The 18,988-nt window shown below is 50.4% G+C and overlaps 1 protein-coding gene across 1 annotated transcript; it reads left to right on the forward strand.

Annotated features, from left to right (window-relative positions):
* Positions 1-4,130: 4,130 nt before the first annotated feature.
* On the forward strand, positions 4,131-17,570 carry TMEM114 (transmembrane protein 114). Its single transcript, XM_060260959.1, has 4 exons — positions 4,131-4,314; positions 8,255-8,335; positions 14,368-14,505; positions 17,338-17,570. The coding sequence occupies exons 1-4, from the start codon at positions 4,131-4,133 to the stop codon at positions 17,568-17,570; spliced, it is 636 nt and encodes a 211-aa protein (XP_060116942.1).
* Positions 17,571-18,988: the final 1,418 nt, after the last annotated feature.

Below are 18,988 nucleotides of genomic sequence, written 5' to 3' on the forward strand. Positions count from 1 at the left end.
TCATGGGAGATTTCCAACCAACGAAGCGTCTTAGGAAAAGGATGCTGCACAATCCACACAAGACACACATGCGCACACACAAACACACATTCATTTTAAAAACCAACAGGGTCAGAGGCGCATTGTAGGGCAGCTTTTTGCCATCCCAGGAATTGGGCTGAAATCATGTTTGTGACTCTCCAAGTGAGCTTCCAGAATGTTTGGCACCACAGCACGTTCTGCAATAAGCACGCACTTAAAAAAAAAAAAAAAGATGAGAGGAGATGCAAAAATCTTGATTGGGAAGGGTGGAGGGGACCTTTTGACCTATTGCTGGGGCAACTGGTACTGTAACCTGATTTGCTGAGCTGGGCTGGCAATTAACTGACCAGTGAATCCACCCCCAGGCCCTGGCTGGTATCAGCAGTGATGGAGACGAAGGAAGATCTTTTTACAGAAACACAGAGCTGGAAGGGGTTCCAAGGGTCATCTAGTCCAACCCCCTGCACAATGCAGGAAATTCACAGCTATCTCCCCCCCTCCCCTCAGTCCCCAAGTTGACCCCTGACCTGTGCCTAAAGGGAGGCAAAAAACAAAACAAAACCCTCCAGGATCCCTTGCCAAACTGGCCTGGAGAAGTGGTGAACATGATTTCCCTGGGCATGTAAAAAAGGACCATGAGAACTAAGCGCTGATGCAGCCTTCCCTGCCCTCCTTCTCATGATCTGCCTAATTCACAGGATCCTCATTGCTGTCAAATGGCCATCGAGCCTGTTTAAAGACTTCCAAGGAAGGAGAGCCCACCAGCTCCCGAAGGGGAAGCCTGTTCCACTGAGGAACCGCTCTAACGGTCAGGAAGTTCTTCCTAATGTTGAGCCAGAAACTCTTCTGATGTAATTTCAGCTACTGGATCTAGTCTGATCTTTGGGGCAGCAGAAAACAGCTCTTGCTCCATAGGATGAATGTCAGAAGAATGCATCCCATAATGTACAAAAAGAGAGAAGTCATGGCAACTATTGTCAGCTTTGGTACTGGTCCTGGGAAGGTGCCGTTTTATATATTTACTGTACAATGCTATATAATGTTATGCCCTTGTAAGTCCACTGAATGGGCTTTGAAGGGCATAAGTATACCTAGATTTGCACTATTAGAAGGTAGTGGTTCCTATCAGGGCTTTTTCTTTTTTTGCAGGAACTCCTTTGCACAGGGCTTTTTTGGGGGTAGAAAAAGCCCAGCAGGAACTCATTTACATGTTAGGCCACACCTCCTGACGCATAGGCAACTGGAACTGCATTCCTGTGTGTTCCTGCTCAAAAAAGCCCTGCCTTTGCATATTAGGCCACACCCCTTGATGTAGCCAATCCTCCAAGAGCTTACAGGGGTCTTCATACAGGGCCTACTGCAAGCTCTTGGAAGACTGGCTACATCAGGGGGTGTGGCCTAATATGCAAAGGAGTTCCTGCTACAAAAAAAGCTCTGGCTTTTATCATTTTTTGCCATTTTGTGACCCTTTTACAGTGACAGTGCTCTGAGCTGTAACCAACGAGCTCTAGATCCTGAGCGTCCTGCTGCCTTTTCAAAGTCAAAACACCAAATTCTCCCAGCACGTTTGAGAAGCAATTCGTTCTTTTGCCCATCAGATGCGTTTCCTGTTTCTAAGACCAAAGTCTCCATGGTGATTGACCACACTGGTTAATAAGAAATAAAAATTAGAACGCTTTTCAGGATAAAAATTAACGCCATTGAACAAATACTTCTGTTTTGAGAGCCACTGTATAGCAGACGGAGTAGTAGAAGAGAGCACCTTAAAGACAAAACAGAATTTGTGGCAGGGGACCAGCTTTCGTAAGTCACTGCTCACTGCTTCAGATTCACTCGTTATGGATGGAGAGTCAACCCAGGATCCAAGAGAGGACGGTCTGAACGCCATAGGTGGCCAAACTTGCTTCACATAAGAGCCACATAGAATGAATGTCAGATGTCTGAGAGCCGCAAGCCATGAACATCAGACATTTGAGAGCTGCAAGAAGGAAGGCAGATGGGGGGGAAGGAGAGGTGTAAAGAAAGCAACTTTAAATGCATTCTCCAAGCCACGCAATATGGCTTGGCTTGGCAAGGTGATTTAAAGAGACAAATGCTTTCTCAAGCTGGCTGGCAGGGTGGTGGGGGCTTCAAGAGCAAGTGATAGAGCCACATGTTTGGCCACCCCTGCCATAGAAGTCTGTTGGGTGACCTGAGGCCATTCACTCTGCCAGGGTTGTAGCAGAAAAGAGAAACTGGAGGAAGACAAAATGATGAGACTCTTTGGGTTCCTGTATTGTCTGGGGAGGGGAGACAAGGTATAAATATACAAAAAAAACTCAGTGTTTTTCATTTCAGTATTCTTAAGACATAGTCCCCACAGCTCTGGGTTTTTAGAGCTAGTTTGGTGTAGTGATTAAGAATGCAGACTCTTATATGGGAGAACCAGGTTTTATTCCCCATTCCTCACCCAGGTGCAGCTAGTTGGGTGACCTTGGACCAGTCACAGTTCTCTCTGAGCTCTCTCAGCCTCACCCACCTCACAGGGTATCTGTTGCGGGGAGGGGAAGGGAAAGGAGACTGTAAGTCACTCTGAGTGAAGGGTGGGGTATAAATCCAGTTTCTTCTCCTCCTCTTCTTCCTCCTCTCATATTCATTTACTTGGTGTCAGTTTGATTAATAATACAAAGAAAAAGCAAAAGAAATTCTCATTACACCACAAGGAAAACAAAAACCAAAACAACTGCATTTGTCAGACAGAAATTGATGAGAAAGAAAATAAAGGCATGAAAGAGAAGAGGCGTGGGTGGCGAGAAAGGAGAACAGATTGAAAACAGGGGTTTTAAAATACTAGGCTCAAAAGAAAACAAAGAAGCAAACAAAATACCTCCTACACTTTGAAAAATGTTCCGGTTCTCTGAATATGAGGAGGAGGAAGAGAAGAAGAGATTGGATTTATAACCCGCCCTTCACAAAGTCTCCAAATGGCTTACAATCTCCTTCCCTTCTTCTCCCCACAACAGACACTCTGTGAAGTAGGTGGGGCTGAGAGAGCTCTGAGAAAACCTGTGACTGACCCAAGGTCACCCAACTGGCTGCATATGGAGGGGAGGGAATCAAACCCAGTTCTCCAGATTAGAGTCTGCCGCTTTGAACCAACACACCGATCTGGAGGGGGCCAGGATTGAAACTGGGATTTCATGCGTGCCACCAGCCCTTCCACCCAGCCCCGGCCCTCTCTTGACTGATCGGACTTCAGATGTGCATCTAAAAAAAAAAAGTTATGCCGGGATCACCAAAAGTGTTTTTACACATAACGCTCAACGTGCTCTTGAAACGCTGTTGGGGGTAGTGGGCTACGCGGATCAGAAAGCCTGTAAGCTGGAGGGGCTCATGGCATTTTTAAGATGTAACCAAAAATCCCTCCAAAGAAGCGATTAATGCTCTGTGGACTTTTCTGCCTGGATAAGTCTGTTAGCATTTACACAGTGAAGGCACTCCGCTGTCGATGAAGGGAACGGCACCATCTGATCTTCCGAAATCGCATGGCAGCCCCAGAAAATGCAAGGAAAGGGGAAGGAGGGAGGGAGGGGGGGGAAGTGTGCTTATCCTTATCATGCGCGCAAAACGGCTCGACAACGGTATTGCAAAATTCCTTTTCCCCACCGGCTTGAAAAAGCGTTATCATCATTCTCTGGGAACTGTCCTTGGTGCTGATTTCCGATGCGTTCCTCCCAGCATCTAGGAAGAGTACAGAGGGTTAGCCTAGAAAAAACTGCCCGGGAGAAAGCCGTTTGGCATTTTGACAGAATGGAGTGGGCTTCTTCCCAGGGTCTTGGGCTTGTGGACTGAACCAGAGAGGGAGCTGTTCGACGGAGAGGACGGGAGAACCAAATCAAGGGAATCTCCTATTCAAAAGAGGCAACTGGCGATCAATTTTCCCATTGGGAGAGAAGAGAGGGGAGGAGATGTAGAAGGATAATAGTTGGAGGCTGGCATTGAATTAACTACCTATCCATTGTTGCCACTGACAGGCTGTCGCACGGTCTTTAGGATTACAAGTAAGAAGTTTGTGAGCCCGAAGAGCTGCAGACGAAAACATCAGACCGATTCTTTCACTTCGGGTCACCATGACAGGGACGCTGAAGGTCCTCTCTTTGATCACGGCCCTCTTGGGCGTTTCGAGCTTCACCTTCTTGGTGGTGGCCATCGCGACCGACTTCTGGTATGTCATCGACACTTCCGAACTGGAGAGGTTGCAAAACCACACAAGCAGCCTGAGTTCTCACACGGGGCTTTGGAGGACCTGTAGCTGTAAGTAACTTCCTGTTACGGGGCTTGGTTTGGGCAGCTGCATATATAGGGAGGGAGGAGAAGAAAATCCACAACTTTGTGATCAGCGGTCCCTTCAAGAGGCACTTTTGTGGCACTGAGAAGGATGGATGGTCCTAACAACTGGGCTTCTGATATCTCTCACCGCATGGTGGGTAAATGGTTTTAGTGTCATAAGAACATCAGAGAAGCCATGTTGGATCAGGCCAGTGGCCCATCCAGTCCAACCCTCTGTGTCACACAGTAGCCAAAACCTACATGCCATTAGAAGGTCCACCAGTGGAGCCAGAACTTCCAGAAGCCCTCCCACTCTTGCCTCCCCCAAGCACCAAGAAGACAGAGCATCACTGCTCCAGACAGAGCATTTTATCTCTACATTGTGGCTAATAGCCACTGGTGGATGTCTGCTCCATGTCTGTCCAATCCCTTCTTGAAGCTGTCTATGCTTGTAGCTGCCACCACTTCCTGTGGCAATGAATTCCAGGTGCTAATGACTCTTTGGGTGAAGAAGGACTTCCTTTGATCAGTTTTACCCAACTACTCTAACCCAACTTCTCAATTTCATTGAGTGTCCACAAATTCTTGTATTGTGAGAAAAGGAGAAAAGTACTTTTTCCTTCCTTGGAGGTTTTTAAACAGAGGCTAGAGGGCCATCTGACAGCGATGAAGATCCTGTGAATTTGGAGTAGGTATTTGTGGGTTTCCTGCATTGTGCAGGGGGTTGGACTAGACGACTCTGGAGGTCCCTTCCAACTCTATGATTCTACTTATTTATCTGCTTTCTCCATCCCATGCATAATTTTGCAAACCTCTATCAAGTCACCCATCAGTTGTTATTTCTGTAAGGCAAAGAGCCGTTAGTGATAGGAAGAGAAAGAGAACATGAGGTTCAGGGAGAAAAAATTTAAATATTTCCTCTTGGCTTTTACCTGGGCATGCGGTTACTTTGCCCCACAAGTACACTGTCTCTTGTTTGTACCCACAGCGTTTACTCTGAAGACATCACAATACCCTCCCAGTCATGCCTCACAGTTCAGAGGGGACATTTCCCCAGAGATCTTTTCATTCTCTAGGTCTCAGCCATGGGACATTTAAATAAGCAATAAAGATAAATATATGAAAAAAGTCTGTTTTCCCCACCAAGAACTTTACACCTAGATCTGCCCTTCTGCAGCCAGCAGCACTGTGGATTTTTGGAAGATTCGGACATCATCTTGAAATGGTCAAGGCTCTTTTTAATTCATTGCTTTTTGAACATATGAAGCTGCCTTCTACTGAATCAGACCCTTGGTCCATTGAAGTCAGTATTGTCTACTCAGACTGGCAGCGGCTCTCCAGGGTCTCAAGCTGAGGTTTTTCACGCCTACTTGCCTGGGCTGTTTTTAGTTGGAGATGCCGGGGATTGAACCTGGGACCTTCTGCTTCCCAAGCAGATGCTCTACCACTGAGCCACAGCCCCATTCATGGCTCTCCAGGGTCTTAAGTGGAGGTTTTTCACGCCTATTTGCCTGGACCCTTTTAGTTGGAGATGCTGGGGATTGAACCTGGGACCTTCTGCTTCCCAAGCAGATGCTCTACCACTGAGCCACAGCCCCATTCATGGCTCTCCAGGGTCTCAAGCTGAGGTTTTTCACGCCTACTTGCCTGTACCCTTTTAGTTGGAGATGCCGGGGATTGAACCTGGAACCTTCTGCTTACCAAGCAGATGCTCTACCACTGAGCCACAGCCCCATTCATGGCTCTCCAGGGTCTCAAGCTGAGGTTTTTCACACCTACTTGCCTGGACCCTTTTTAGTTGGAGTTGCCGGGGATTGAACATGGGACCTTCTGCTTCCCAAGCAGATGCTCTACCACTGAGCCACAGCCTCATTCATGGCTCTCCAGGGTCTCAAGCTGAGGTTTTTCATGCCTACTTGCCTGGACCCTTTTTAGTTGGAGATGCTGGGGATTGAACATGGGACCTTCTGCTTACCATCTCTTTTTGATCTCTTCCTTGTCCCCAAGGGGGCATCTGAGGGCAGCATTTCACCCTTCTAAGCCCATCCACTTTAACAGGTCCAGAAGGGTGTAAATTCTGCTTTTGGAACTGCCCTGTTAACTTTGCAACCAAGTCTAAAAGGTGATTGTTTTGGGGTAGGCAACCTAGAAACAGCAGCAGAACAGAGACCACATTTTCATCTTTCCCTTCCTCTCAAGCCGGCTTCCTAGCCCCTCAAAATGGCTTTTTGCATGTCATTTAGAATTGGAAATATTAGCAATGTGTTGATTCTATCTCTGTGCCATTTCTGCTCTGCTGTAGTAGGGCATGTTTGTTGATGGCTGAAATTAACTTTCTTTCTTTTTAAAGCTATTATCTCGGCTACTGCGTGACTCAGGAGTTGAACACGCCAATGATTTATCTATGGGAAATATTTGCATGCTGCTGTCTGTAATGAAGTCCCCAAACAACTGCTCAAAAACGCATCAGGATGAAGATTAACCCCCCCCCCCCCAACAGTAGCACAGAGCCATTTAGCAACTGCAAATACCACAATCTCTTAAACAAACCCTTTGGTGGAATAATAACATATTGAGCTATGGAAGTAGAAGAGTCAAAGGTCAGGCATAGGAGAAATAAGTGCAGCTCTCAGGAAGAAGGGGCAGAAATAAGTGCCTGGGAGAATCACAGTGTTCAAGTGGTGGCTAAAACTGAGCTGGCTCGGTGCCACCACCAGAAGGGCCCCGTTGGTGGTTGCCGCCCGCATCTCCAAAGGTAGACCTCAGTAGAAAATCTTAACAGAGAGGTCAGTTCATGGGGGATTAGGCCAACAAGCAGCCATCAATTTCTCACGTGCCCCAAGGGCCAGAGAACAGCTGTGAGCACAGATGTTGTAGATCAGGAGTGTCAAACTCATTTATGAGGGCCGGATCTGACATTAATGAGACCTTGTTGGGCCGGGCCATGTCAGGCCAGGCCATGTGTGTACCTCTTTAAGATTAGGTAGCAGAGATATAAACTTTATAAAGGACAAACACTCTTTGGCCTTAAAGGTGCTTTCTTTGTATTTCTCCCACGGGATCCAGGGAACTAAGCAAAGGAAGTTCTGGCTCTTTCCTTCCTTCCCCAGGGGACCAGGAGGGGGAGAAGCCTCAGCCAATAGAAGGAAGAGAAGCTTGGGTCAGTAGCTCTGCCTTGCCCCTTCTTCCCCAAGGGAGGAGCCTCAGCCGATGGAGAAAATCGAGGTTTTGCCCTGTAGCTCCTGCGCAATTGAGCAAGCTTGGCAAAGCAAGCTCTGATGCGGAAGGAAGCAAGAGAGAGGGAGAAGGAAGCAGATGACAGCCAGTTGTTCGGGGGTCTGATAGGAGCCCTCCGGGGGCCTGATTTGCCCCCCCCCGGGCCGCATGTTTGACACCCCTGTAGATCCCTGCCTGTAGCACCCAAGTGGCAGCACAAGAATGCAGACCTTCAGACAAACGTGAACCTATCTTGAGGATTTTCCCCTATAAAAAATTTGCTGTTTGCAACTAGACAAGCCATGTACAATCTGAGCAGAGGGAAGAGGTAGACCATTAACGGCCTACTCGGCAGGGGTGTTGTGACGATAAAAGGCAGGATGGAATTGGGGGAAATGAAGCATGTCTAGCACCCTGGGCAGTTTGAATAAAGGGGGGGGGAGTAAAAATGTAATGAATGAATGACTCACGCAGGTAAGCCAAGCTACGTCCTGAACACTGCATCGCACTGAGAGTTTCTAATGCATCTTGCCAACTGCTTCTTTCTGTTGAGGGCAACGAGAGCGATCAACAAGGATCCGGTAACAGCACGATGCATTTCTATCTTAAAGGCTATTTTGGATTCTCTTAGTACAGCACAAGCGGATGTAAGGCCCCATTGTGTTCGGAGGCGCACGCTCTCCTAACTTCTTTCTTCTTTTCCTCCCAGTTAACAACACCTGCTCCTCTTTGGTCAACCCTTTTCGGTACAAGGCAACAAACGTCACTTCTTCTCACCGGCAGCTACTAAGTGAGTAATGCCTGAGTAGCATGTCCACGTGGCAGTGACATGGCCTTCTCTGGGTAGCTGTATGAGCTCTCTCTGTGTGTGTGTGTGGGGTCTTCTGGCCCAGGCTAGGGTTGCCAGCTTCCAGGTGGTGGCTGGAGATTACAATGGATAGAAATCAGTTCTTCTGGAGCAAACGGCTGCTTTGGAAGTTGGACTCTTTGGCATTGGACCCTTCCGAAACCACACCCCTCCTCATGCTCCACACCCAAAACTTCAGGAATTTCCGAACTCAGAGCTCCCATTTTTCACCTCTGACATTTGTCTTTTATTTCATCTTGTTTCTTTCTTTTTAAAAAAATTCCCTGCTTTTTAATTTTTTTAAAGGGTATTTTCTATTTTATTTCTCTTGCTTGGCATCATTTGTCCTACAATTTCATCTCTCCCACTGGTTCGCTAGGCCAGTGGCCCCCAAACTTTTTTGTCCCAGGGACCGGCCCCAGGGCTGGGCGGCCCCCCACAGCCCCGGAGCCAGCGGCCGCCCCCCCTCCCGTGGTGCCTCCTCCCCTCATTTCCTCCTCCCTCCTCTGCCCCGCCCCCCACCCCTGCGCAGCCTCACCGCCCCCGGTTTTTACCACTTTAAGACCAGGGAAGGTGAAGCGCCTTCCAGACCAACCTCAGAATGTACTCAACTCTGGCATCATGATTCCACCAATCCCCCATCTCCTCTCACACCTATTTGCATACCCAGCAGCCAAGGCAGAAAGAGTGCCACTCTGGAAGTGAGAGGGGAGCCGAACTTGTTAGCCTCCTGCACCACTCGCTAAACTTGGAACCCAGGGGCGGCCAAACCTGTTTCATGCAAGAGCCACATGAAATAAATGTCAGATATTGGAGAGCCACAAGACATGAGAGATTGGAGGGAGGGAGGAATAGAGGAAGGAAGGGAGGGAGGAAAATAGATGAGGGAGGGAGAGATGGAAAGAAAGTAATTTTAAGTTCAAATGCATTCTTCAAGCCACTGTCTGGTTGGCTTGGAGAAGTGATTTAAAGAGACAAATGCCTTCTCCAAGCCAGCCAAAGGGGCACTGGGGACTTCGAGAGTCGCACAAGATGTGTGAAAGCGCCACACGTGGCTCCTGAGCCACAGTTTGGCCACCCCTGTTCAAGCCCATCCTCGGGGCCTTACTTCCACCGAGAAATGGTAGGCATGGATAACGGGCCTTTTTGGGGGGCGGCATTTTCAGAGAGAGGCAGTCCACCCAGCGATGCAGAACTCGCCTGTGAAACCGATGCAGAAAGTACAGAAATCAGGGCTATATGTATTCCTTCAGCTCGAGCCTAACTCAAGACTCGAGAAACTTGCTGTGTCTGAATTAGGTTGGGGAGACAAGATGTTTATTGGAGATTACATTGTCCGCCTCCTCCCACCCTGCTCTTTTTATTGAACCACCTTCTCCGTTGTCCACGCAATCCCCAGGGGCACAGAGCTTTCCATGCGCAGGCGGGAAGCAGAGGCGAAATCTACTGTTGCGGCTGCAGCCCTCATGCGCTGGGGCACCGTGGTACTGTTGTCAGTCTGGTTAACGAGAATAATGGCAAAATGACCACCTTGATTCAGGGCCATCTTTGGGTCATTCAATGGTTGCCATAGCAGCATTGAAAAGCGGGGGGAGGGCCACTGCCCCCTTCCCACCATGTTTCCCACCATGTACAAGAGAGGAACAAAATAAGCAAGGATATTGAAAGGATATTGTGCGACTCCGATCCAACCCGCTTGCTGTGGGTATTCGTTCCATTCCTTCCTTTAGCTTTTTTTTTTTTTTTTAAAGCAAGCAGGTTTTGAGTTTGAAGGGTCATTGAACCTTAAAGCCAAAAGTTTAAGGCGGGGCTACACATTGCAAAGACACCCCCTACATAATCCCCCCCTTCTGAGATAACTCGGTACAACCAAGCCCCCATCGTGAAGCCATATTGAGAAGTCTTTTCTCACCCTCCCCAGTTTGGTGTAGTGGTTAAGTGTGCGGACTCTTCTCTGGGAAAACCGGGTTTGATTCCCCACTCCTCCACTTGCAGCTGCTGTAATGGCCTTGTGTCAGCCATAGCTCTGGCAGAGGTTGTCCTTGAAAGGGCAGCTGCTGTGAGAGCCCTCTCCAGCCCCACCCACCTCACAGGGTGTCTGTTGTGGGGGAGGAAGGGAAAGGAGATTGTGAGCCGCTCTGAGACTCTTCGGAGTGGAGGGCGGGATATAAATCCAATATCTTCCAATATCTTCATCTTCTTCTTCCCCGCAGCTGTAGGTTGCCAGAAATGCTCCCTCTAAGCTGGGGAGCCTTGTGAGCAAAAATTCTACTTTGCGAGCTACTGGCATGAAAGTTGTGAGCAGCTACTGCATGAATCATGCTCTGGGGTCATCTTTCCTGAGCTAAGAGCTGGGGGTAAAGCGTATCTGACCGGGGAAGGCAATGGCAAAAAAATAAAAATAAAAACCCATTAAAAAGTCTGCTGTGAGAACGTCGTGATGCGACGTCACCCCAGAGTCGGAAACGGCTGGTGCTTGCACAGGGGACTACCTTGACCTTTAAGCCAAAAATACATGAGCCGGAGGCTAAAAAACTACGAGATAGCTCATGCTAACTCAGCTTAGAGGGAACGCTGGTTGGCAGGTCTCCAGGTCTCCAGGAGAGCCAGTTTGGTGTAGTGGTTAAGTGTGCGGTCTCTTATCTGGGAGAACCGGCTTTGATTCCCCACTCCTCCACTTGCACCTGCCTTGGGTCAGCCATAGCTCTGGCAGGGTTGTCCTTGAAAGGGCAGCTGCTGTGAGAGCCCTCTCCAGCCCCACCCACCTCACAGGGTGTCTGTTGTGGGGGAGGAAGGGAAAGGAGATTGTGAGCCGCTCTGAGACTCTTTGGAGTGGAGGGCGGGATATAAATCCAATATCTTCTTCTTCTGGCAACTGGTGGGGTGTGGGAGGGTAGGTTGTCAAATCCAGGTTGGGAAACTCCTGGAGATCTGGGGATGGAGCCTGGGAGAACAAGGATGTCAGTGGGGTATGATGTCCCAGAGTCCACCCTCCAAAGCAGCCCTTTTCTCCAGAGAAACAGAGCTTTGTAGTCCAGAAACAAGCTGTGAGAACAGGGGACCACCAGATCCCACCTGGAGGGTGGCATCCATGGGCACCATCAAGAGTGTTCTCAACCCCCCCCCCCCATTAGATTTGCATCCAGTTGCACCAAGATAAAGTGGACAGGAGCTTTCAAGAGTCCAAAGTTCTCTTTGTCAGTACCTAGGGTTGCCAATTCCCAGGTGGAAGCAGGGGTTCCTCTGGTTTGGAGGCCCTCCCCCCACTTCAGGGTCATCAGAAAGCGGGGGGGGGGGAGTGTCTGCTGGGCACTCCATGATTCTCCATGGAGACCGATTCCCAAAGGTTATAATGGAGAATTGATCCACAGGTATCTGGGGCTCTGTGGGGGCTGTTTGTTGAGACGGAGGCACCAAATTTTCAGCATAGCATCCAGTGCCTCTCCCCAAAAAACCCTCCAAGTCTCAAAAGGACCGGATCAAGGGGTCCAATTCTATGAGAGGTGCCCCTATCCTTCATTATCCCAAATGGAGGGAAGGCATTTAAAAGGCCTGAGGCCCTTTGAAATGGGATGGCCAGAACTCCCTTTGGAGTTCAGTTATGCTTGTCACACCCTTGTTCCTGGCTCCACCCCCAAAGTCTCCTGGCTCCACCCCCAAAGTCTCCTGGCTCCACCCCCAAAGTCTTCAGATATTTCTTGAATTGGACTTGGCATCCCTATCACTACCTGACCAAGGGGACATTCACTCCCGAAAGGTCACAGAGGCCAGAATTGAGCTCTTCTCCTGCAGACCAACGTGCCTATCAAAAAACCGTGGGCAGGTTGCTGCCTAGCAACTGGGAGCCACGAAGCAAGGCCCACCTGGCCGAAGGCAGGGGAGGCAGGCAACAGGTGAGCCAAGGTCATCCTGCCACCTGCGGGACGGCAAGAAGCGGCGGCCACACAAAGCCCCCAGAAAGCCCCCAGCAATCCTCTGTTTGCGCAGCTGTTGGGGAGACGGCCCCCGTGGGAAGGAGCAGCCAAAGCAAATCCGAAGGCCCTCACCCGGGCCAAAAAAAGCGATAAGGCCGGGCTCCGCCCAAAGGCTCCTAGGAAGCACCAGAGAACTTTGAATTTCCAGTTATCCATTAGCTGCCTGTACGAAAACATGTGAGGGGGGAAAGGTAAATGGAGAGTTCTTTTTGCCAGAGCGTGAGCAAACACAGCTGGGAGCTGAAACCTGTTCACTCGGCAGGCAAGGCCCACCCCATGGCACTTCTGTTCTGGCAGGATTTGACCCCCTCCCCACACACACTTTTGGTCTGGTGGAAAACAATGGGTCTCAGGAGGGCGGGAGAGTTCCTGGGATTTCACTTGGTCTCCAGGCAACGGGGTTCAGTTCCCTTAGGAGAAAATGGCTGCTTTGGAAGGTGGACTCTAGGTAGAGTTGCCACCCTCCAGGAAGCACCTGGAGATCTCCCACTATTCCCGTTGATCTCCAGGCGACCGAGATCCATTCCCTTGGAGAAGATGGTTGCTTTGGAGGGCGGACTCTATGGCATCACAACTTGCTGAGGAGAAGAAGACAAAGAAGACGTCGGGTTAGAGCAGATAAAAGGAAGTCCTTCTTCACCCAAAGGGTGATTAACGTGTGGAATTCACTGCCGCAGGAGGCGGTGGTGGCTACGAGCATAGACGGCTTCAAGAGGGGTTTGGATAAACATCTGAAGCAGAGGTCCATCAGTGGCTATAAGCCACAGCGTATTGCTAGAACTCTCTGTCTGGGGCAGGGATGCTCTGTACTCCTGGTGCTTGGGGGGAGGGGCACAGTGGGAGGGCTTCTAGTGTCCTGGCCCCACTGGTGGACCTCCTGACGGCACTTGGTTTTTTTGGCCTCTGTGTGATACAGAGTGTTGGACTGGATGGGCCATTGGCCTGATCCAACATGGCTTCTCTTAGGTTCTTATGTGTGCCACAGAGTGTTGGACTGGATGGGCCATTGGCCTGATCCAACATGGCTTCTCTTAGGTTCTTATGTGTGCCACAGAGTGTTGGACTGGATGGGCCATTGGCCTGATCCAACATGGCTTCTCTCATGTTCTTATGAAAAAAGAAGAAGATGATGATGATGAAGAGGGATTGGTTTTATAGCCCACCCTTCACTACTCAAAGGAGTCTCGGAATGGCTTACAGTTGCCTTCCCTTCTTCTCCTCCTCACAACAGACACCCTGTGAGGTAGGTGGAGCTGAGAGAGCTGTGACTGGCCCAAGGTCACTTAGAGCCGGTTTGGTGTAGTGGTTAAGTGTGTGGGCTCTTATCTGGGAGAACCGGGTTTGATTCCCCACTCCTCCACTTGCACCTGCTAGCATGGCCTTGGGTCAGCCATAGCTCTGGCAGAGGTTGTCCTTGAAAGGGCAGCTGCCGTGAGAGCCCTCTCCAGCCCCACCCACCTCACAGGGTGTCTGTTGTGGGGGAGGAAGATAAAGGAGATTGTGAGCCGCTCTGAGACTCTTCGGAGTGGAGGGTGGGATTTAAATCCAGTATCTTCATCTACCTCCCAGGGTGTCTGTTGTAGGGGAGGAAGATAAAGGAGATCGTGAGCCGCTCTGAGACTCTTCGGAGTGGAGGGCGGGATATAAATCCAATATCTTCTTCTTCTTCTAGTTGGCTGCATGTGGAAGAGTGGGGAATTGAACTTGGTTCTCCAGATTAGAGTCCATCACAGATTAGAGTTCACCACCAAGCTGGCTCTCCCACCCCTCCCCAACTCTGCCTTCCCCAGACTCCATCCCCCCAAAATCTCCAGGTATTTCCCAACCCGGCAGCCCTATGAAGTCTACCGAAAGCCACGTTCTACCTCCACAGCAACCTATGGGGGACTTCTAACTTCGCCATCCAGTGTGAATGAGCACATGTGCGGGTGGGGATTTTCAGGCGGATCAGATCAGATTCTACCTTGTGACTCTCTGTCCCTTCTCTCTCCGCGTGTCTAGACATGCACGGGGCTTTTGTGATTCTCCTGCCTCTCAGCCTCATCGTGATGATCTTTGGAGGGATGAACGGTTTCTTCAGCCTCTTGGCCCAGGCGCACTTCCTCCTGCTGGTGACGGGGCTGGTCTTCCTCACTGGAGGTAGGCCACGCAGCTGAAGGCCACGGGATCGGAGGCCTCCCTTCCAATAGGATGTGGGCAGAAGGGAGCGGGTGGCAGAGGAGAGCAGAGAAGGTGATCAGGGGGCTGGAGGCCAAGAAGCCCTTGGAGGAGAGGTGGAGTGACCTGGGGATGCTCAGTCTGCAGAAAAGGAGGTTGGGAGGGGACAGGGCTGCTCTCTTGAAGGGCTGCTCTTCAGAGAAGGGTGGGAGCTGTTCTTGTTGGCAGCAGAGGAGAGGACTGGCAATCATGAGTTTCAATGAAGGGTGGGAAGGTACCAGCCACTAAGAGTAGTTCAAGAGCCAGTTTGGTGTAGTGGTTAAGTGCGTGGACTCTTATCTGGAAGAACCGGGTTTGATTCCCCACTCCTCCACTTGCACCTGCTGGATTGGCCTTGGGTTCACCATTAGCTCTGGCAGAGGTTGTCCTTGAAAGGGCAGCTGCTGGGAGAGCCCTCTCAGCCCCATCCACCTCACAGGATGTCTGTTGTGGGGGGAGAAGATACAGGAGATTGTAAGCCACTCTGAGTCTCTGATTCAGAGAAAAGGGCGGGGTATAAATCTGCAATTCTTCTTCTTCTTCTTCATGCAAAGGACAATGGCAGCACAATATACAAAATGCAAATGTATCAAAAAATATTGTGCAAATCACGCGTATTAAATAAATAATACAGTTTATATCATAGTGCGTAGAAACATACAAAAATTATCAACTATACAAAACATTTTAACAACAACAAAGTCTCTAACGTATATTATTTCAAGGAGGACCCCAGAAAGTCTCTTCTTTTCTCAAAGAGAGTACTTCGACTCAGAAGCAAAGTTCCACAGGAGTCCCTCCGTAGCTTGTCGGCTTCCGAAGGGAAAATGTTTGCCTTCACGCAACCGCCGGTTTTGAATTGCGTTCCGCTGCTCCTGCAGCTTCCTCATAAGTCAACTGGAGTTCCGCTTCAAGCCATCAATTGAGTAATTGAAATGGGCGTATGACAGGAGCTTGGCTGGGAACTCCAGTTGGCTTATGAGGAAGCTGCAGGAGCAGTGGAACGCAATTCAAAACCGGTGGTTGCGTGAAGGCAAACATTTTCCCTTCGGAAGCCGACAACCAACGGAGGGACTCCTGTGGAACTTTGCTTCTGAGCCTAAGTACTCTCTTGAGAAAATAAGAGACTTTCTGGGGTCCTCCTTGAAATAATATACGTTAGAGACTTTGTTGTTGTTAAAATGTTTTGTATAGTTGATAATTTTTGTATGTTTCTACACACTATGATATAAACTGTATTATTTATTTAATACGTGTGATTTGCGCAATATTTTTTGATACGTTTGCACTAAGAGTAGTTCAGCAGAGGAACTGGCTGCTTAGGCCAATGCGGAGTCTTGGTTGCCAGCCTCCAGGTGGGACCTGGAGATCTCCTAGGATCACAGTTAATCTCCAGGTGACAGAGAATAGTTCCCATGGAGAAAATGGTCACTTTGGGGGGGTGGGCGGGCTCTATGGCATATATCCCAAGGAAGTTCTTCCCCTCTGCGTGCCCTGTCGTCCCAACGCTATACCTGCAAATCTCCAGGAATTTCCCATCCCAAAGATGGCAACCCTACCAAGCAGCGGCTGGATAAACCCTTGTCTGGGATGCTCTAGGCTGATCCTGCATTGAGCAGGGGGGTTGGACTAGATGGCCTCTATGGTGCCTTTCATCTCTGAGGATTCGATGGCTCTATCACCCTCAAGCAACCCTGTGGGGCAGGCACACAGGGGCAGCTTCACGGCTAAGACTGGAAGCGGAGAGCCAAAGCCCCCGATTCAAATCTCGCCTCGTTCTCCAGGTAGCCTTCAGCAAGTCAGATCCAGGCTGGGAAAGTCCTGCAGATTTGGGGATGGAGGCTGGAAAGGACAGGGTCGGGTACCATGCCAGAGAGTCCCCTCTTCCAAAGCAACCCTTTCCTCCAGCAGAACTGATCTCTGGAGTCTGGCAATGAGCTAGAATTCTGGGGCATCCCCAGGTCCCACCTGGAGGCTGGCATCCCTGAACCTTCATGGGGCACAAGGCCACAGAGTCCCCCCTCCAAAGCAGCCATTTCCTCCAGGGGAACTGATCTCTGGAGTCTGGCAATGAGCTAGAATTCTGGGGCATCCCCAGGTCCCACCTGGAGGCTGGCATCCCTGAACCTCCGTGGGGCACAAGGCCAGTCCCCCCCTCCAAAGCAGCCATTTCCTCCAGGGGAACTGATCTCTGGAGTCTGGCAATGAGCTAGAATTCTGGGGCATCCCCAGGTCCCACCTGGAGGCTGGCATCCCTGAACCTCTGTGGGGCACAAGGCCAGTCCCCCCCTCCAAAGCAGCCATTTCCTCCAGGGGAACTGATCTCTGGAGTCTGGCAATGAGCTAGAATTCTGGGGCATCCCCAGGTCCCACCTGGAGGCTGGCATCCCTGAACCTCCGTGGGGCACAAGGCCACAGAGTCCCCCCTCCAAAGCAACCCTTTCCTCCAGCAGAACTGATCTCTGGAGTCTGGCAATGAGCTAGAATTCTGGGGCATCCCCAGGTCCCACCTGGAGGCTGGCATCCCTGAACCTCCGTGGGGCACAAGGCCACAGAGTCCCCCCTCCAAAGCAGCCATTTCCTCCAGGGGAACTGATCTCTGGAGTCTGGCAATGAGCTAGAATTCTGGGGCATCCTCAGGTCCAACCTAGAGAGTGGCACCCCCAGTTCTCGGGGAAAAAAGAAGATACCCCAAAACCCCAGCAGTGGGAGCCTGGTGCTCGCTGGCCATTATTGCTGCTTTAACGACTTGTTTGTGTTTGCAATGTCTTCCAGCTCTCCTCACGCTGGCCGGGGTCAGCGTCTACATCGCCTACTCCACGGCGGCCTTCAGGGAAGCCCTCTTCCTTCTGGGCGGCAGGAAGCTCCTGGAAATCCTCAGGATCCATTTCGGCTGGTCGCTGGTGTGCGCCTGGCTCTCCTTCGCCACCGAGGTCCTGACCGGCCTGGCCTTTCTGCTGGCTGCCAGGATCGTGGGCCTCCAGCAGAGGAGAGACTGTTACGTTTGATGCCCTCCTGGCCCTGGGGGCAGGAATCTGTAGCTGGAGCTCCCTTCGCCTCCCCGCCTTGCAGTTCGGTCTCATTACTGGCGTTTCCAGATCGTTCCTCTTCCTCTGGGCCCCCGTCCTTTAATCGCTCCCGTTTGCCAAGACGACAGGCTCTAAAAATCCGAGTTCCGTGTGTCGAAAAGGGCCTTCCATGCCGGAGACAGGAGACACGCAAAGGGAGCCAATATATATTTTCTTCTTCTTTGGACCGTTTATTCAGACTGTGCCGTGAGAAGGAGAAAGCAGCTCTGTGCGAGACCCAGTTCTCAGCCCCCAGACCAGCTGGGCCTCCAGATGTTTTCGGTAGCCAGCGCAAGCCCAGGGCCTAGAAACTTAGGCCTTCCAAAAGTACAAAAATGGGACTTTCCCAGGAGGCAAAACACCACACCCAGGACCATATGACCCCCGCAGAAGGATCACATGCATTTATAGCTCATGCAAATTTCAAAGGCAAGGGGTGGTGCTCTATTTTTGCTCTAAAGGTTAAAAAAAAGGTCAAGGTAATCCCCTGTGCAAGCACCAGTCGTTTCCGACTCTGGGGTGGCGTTGCTTTCGCAACGTTTTCATGGCAGACTTTTTACGGGGTGGACTGCAAGAAGATCCAGTCAGTCAGTCCTAAGGGAAATCAACCCAGACTGTTCCCTGGAAGGTCAGATGCTGAAGCTGAAGCTCAAAGACTTTGGCCCCCAAATGAGAAGGGAGCACTCGCCGGAGAAGATCCTGATGCTGGGAAAGACAGAAGACAAAAGAAGAAGGGGATGGCAAAAGATGAGATGGCGGGACAGCGTTACTGATGTAACAAACACAAATTTGAGCAGACTTCGGAGGATGGTGGAAGACAGGAGGGCCTGGCGTGACTTTGTCCATGGGGTCGCAAAGAGTCAGACTTGACTGTGTGACTGAACAACAAAAATGCCCCTGCCTTCCCCAGTCATCTACACTCCCCCCCCACAGCAACCTGGGTACTCATTTTACGACCTCGGAAGGATGGAAGACTGAGTCAACCTGGAGTTGGCTACCTGAACCCAGCTTATGCCGGGATCGAACTCAGGTCACGAGCAGGGAGTTTGGACTGCAATACTGCAGCTTTACCACTCTGCGCCACGGGGCTCTTCTAATTTCTTCTCTAAGTGCTCTCAAAGCCCATAACCAGAGGGGTCAATTTCTGTAGGCAGGATGTTTTCTTCAAGTAGATAAAAATGTATAAAGGGTTAAAAATGGGCTCCTAGGCATCATTTGTCGAGGTACATTCTTCCTCCATCCCTGTACTGACCGGCCAGAGTTTGGTGGAATGTGGCCGTTCTTCCTGCAGAAGCTGGGCTGCCAACCTCCAGTTGTGGCCTAGAGATCGCCTGGAATTATGACCAATTTGCAGATGG

This window comes from Heteronotia binoei, chromosome 20 (assembly GCF_032191835.1).
Source record: "Heteronotia binoei isolate CCM8104 ecotype False Entrance Well chromosome 20, APGP_CSIRO_Hbin_v1, whole genome shotgun sequence".
Lineage (NCBI taxonomy): Eukaryota > Metazoa > Chordata > Lepidosauria > Squamata > Gekkonidae > Heteronotia > Heteronotia binoei.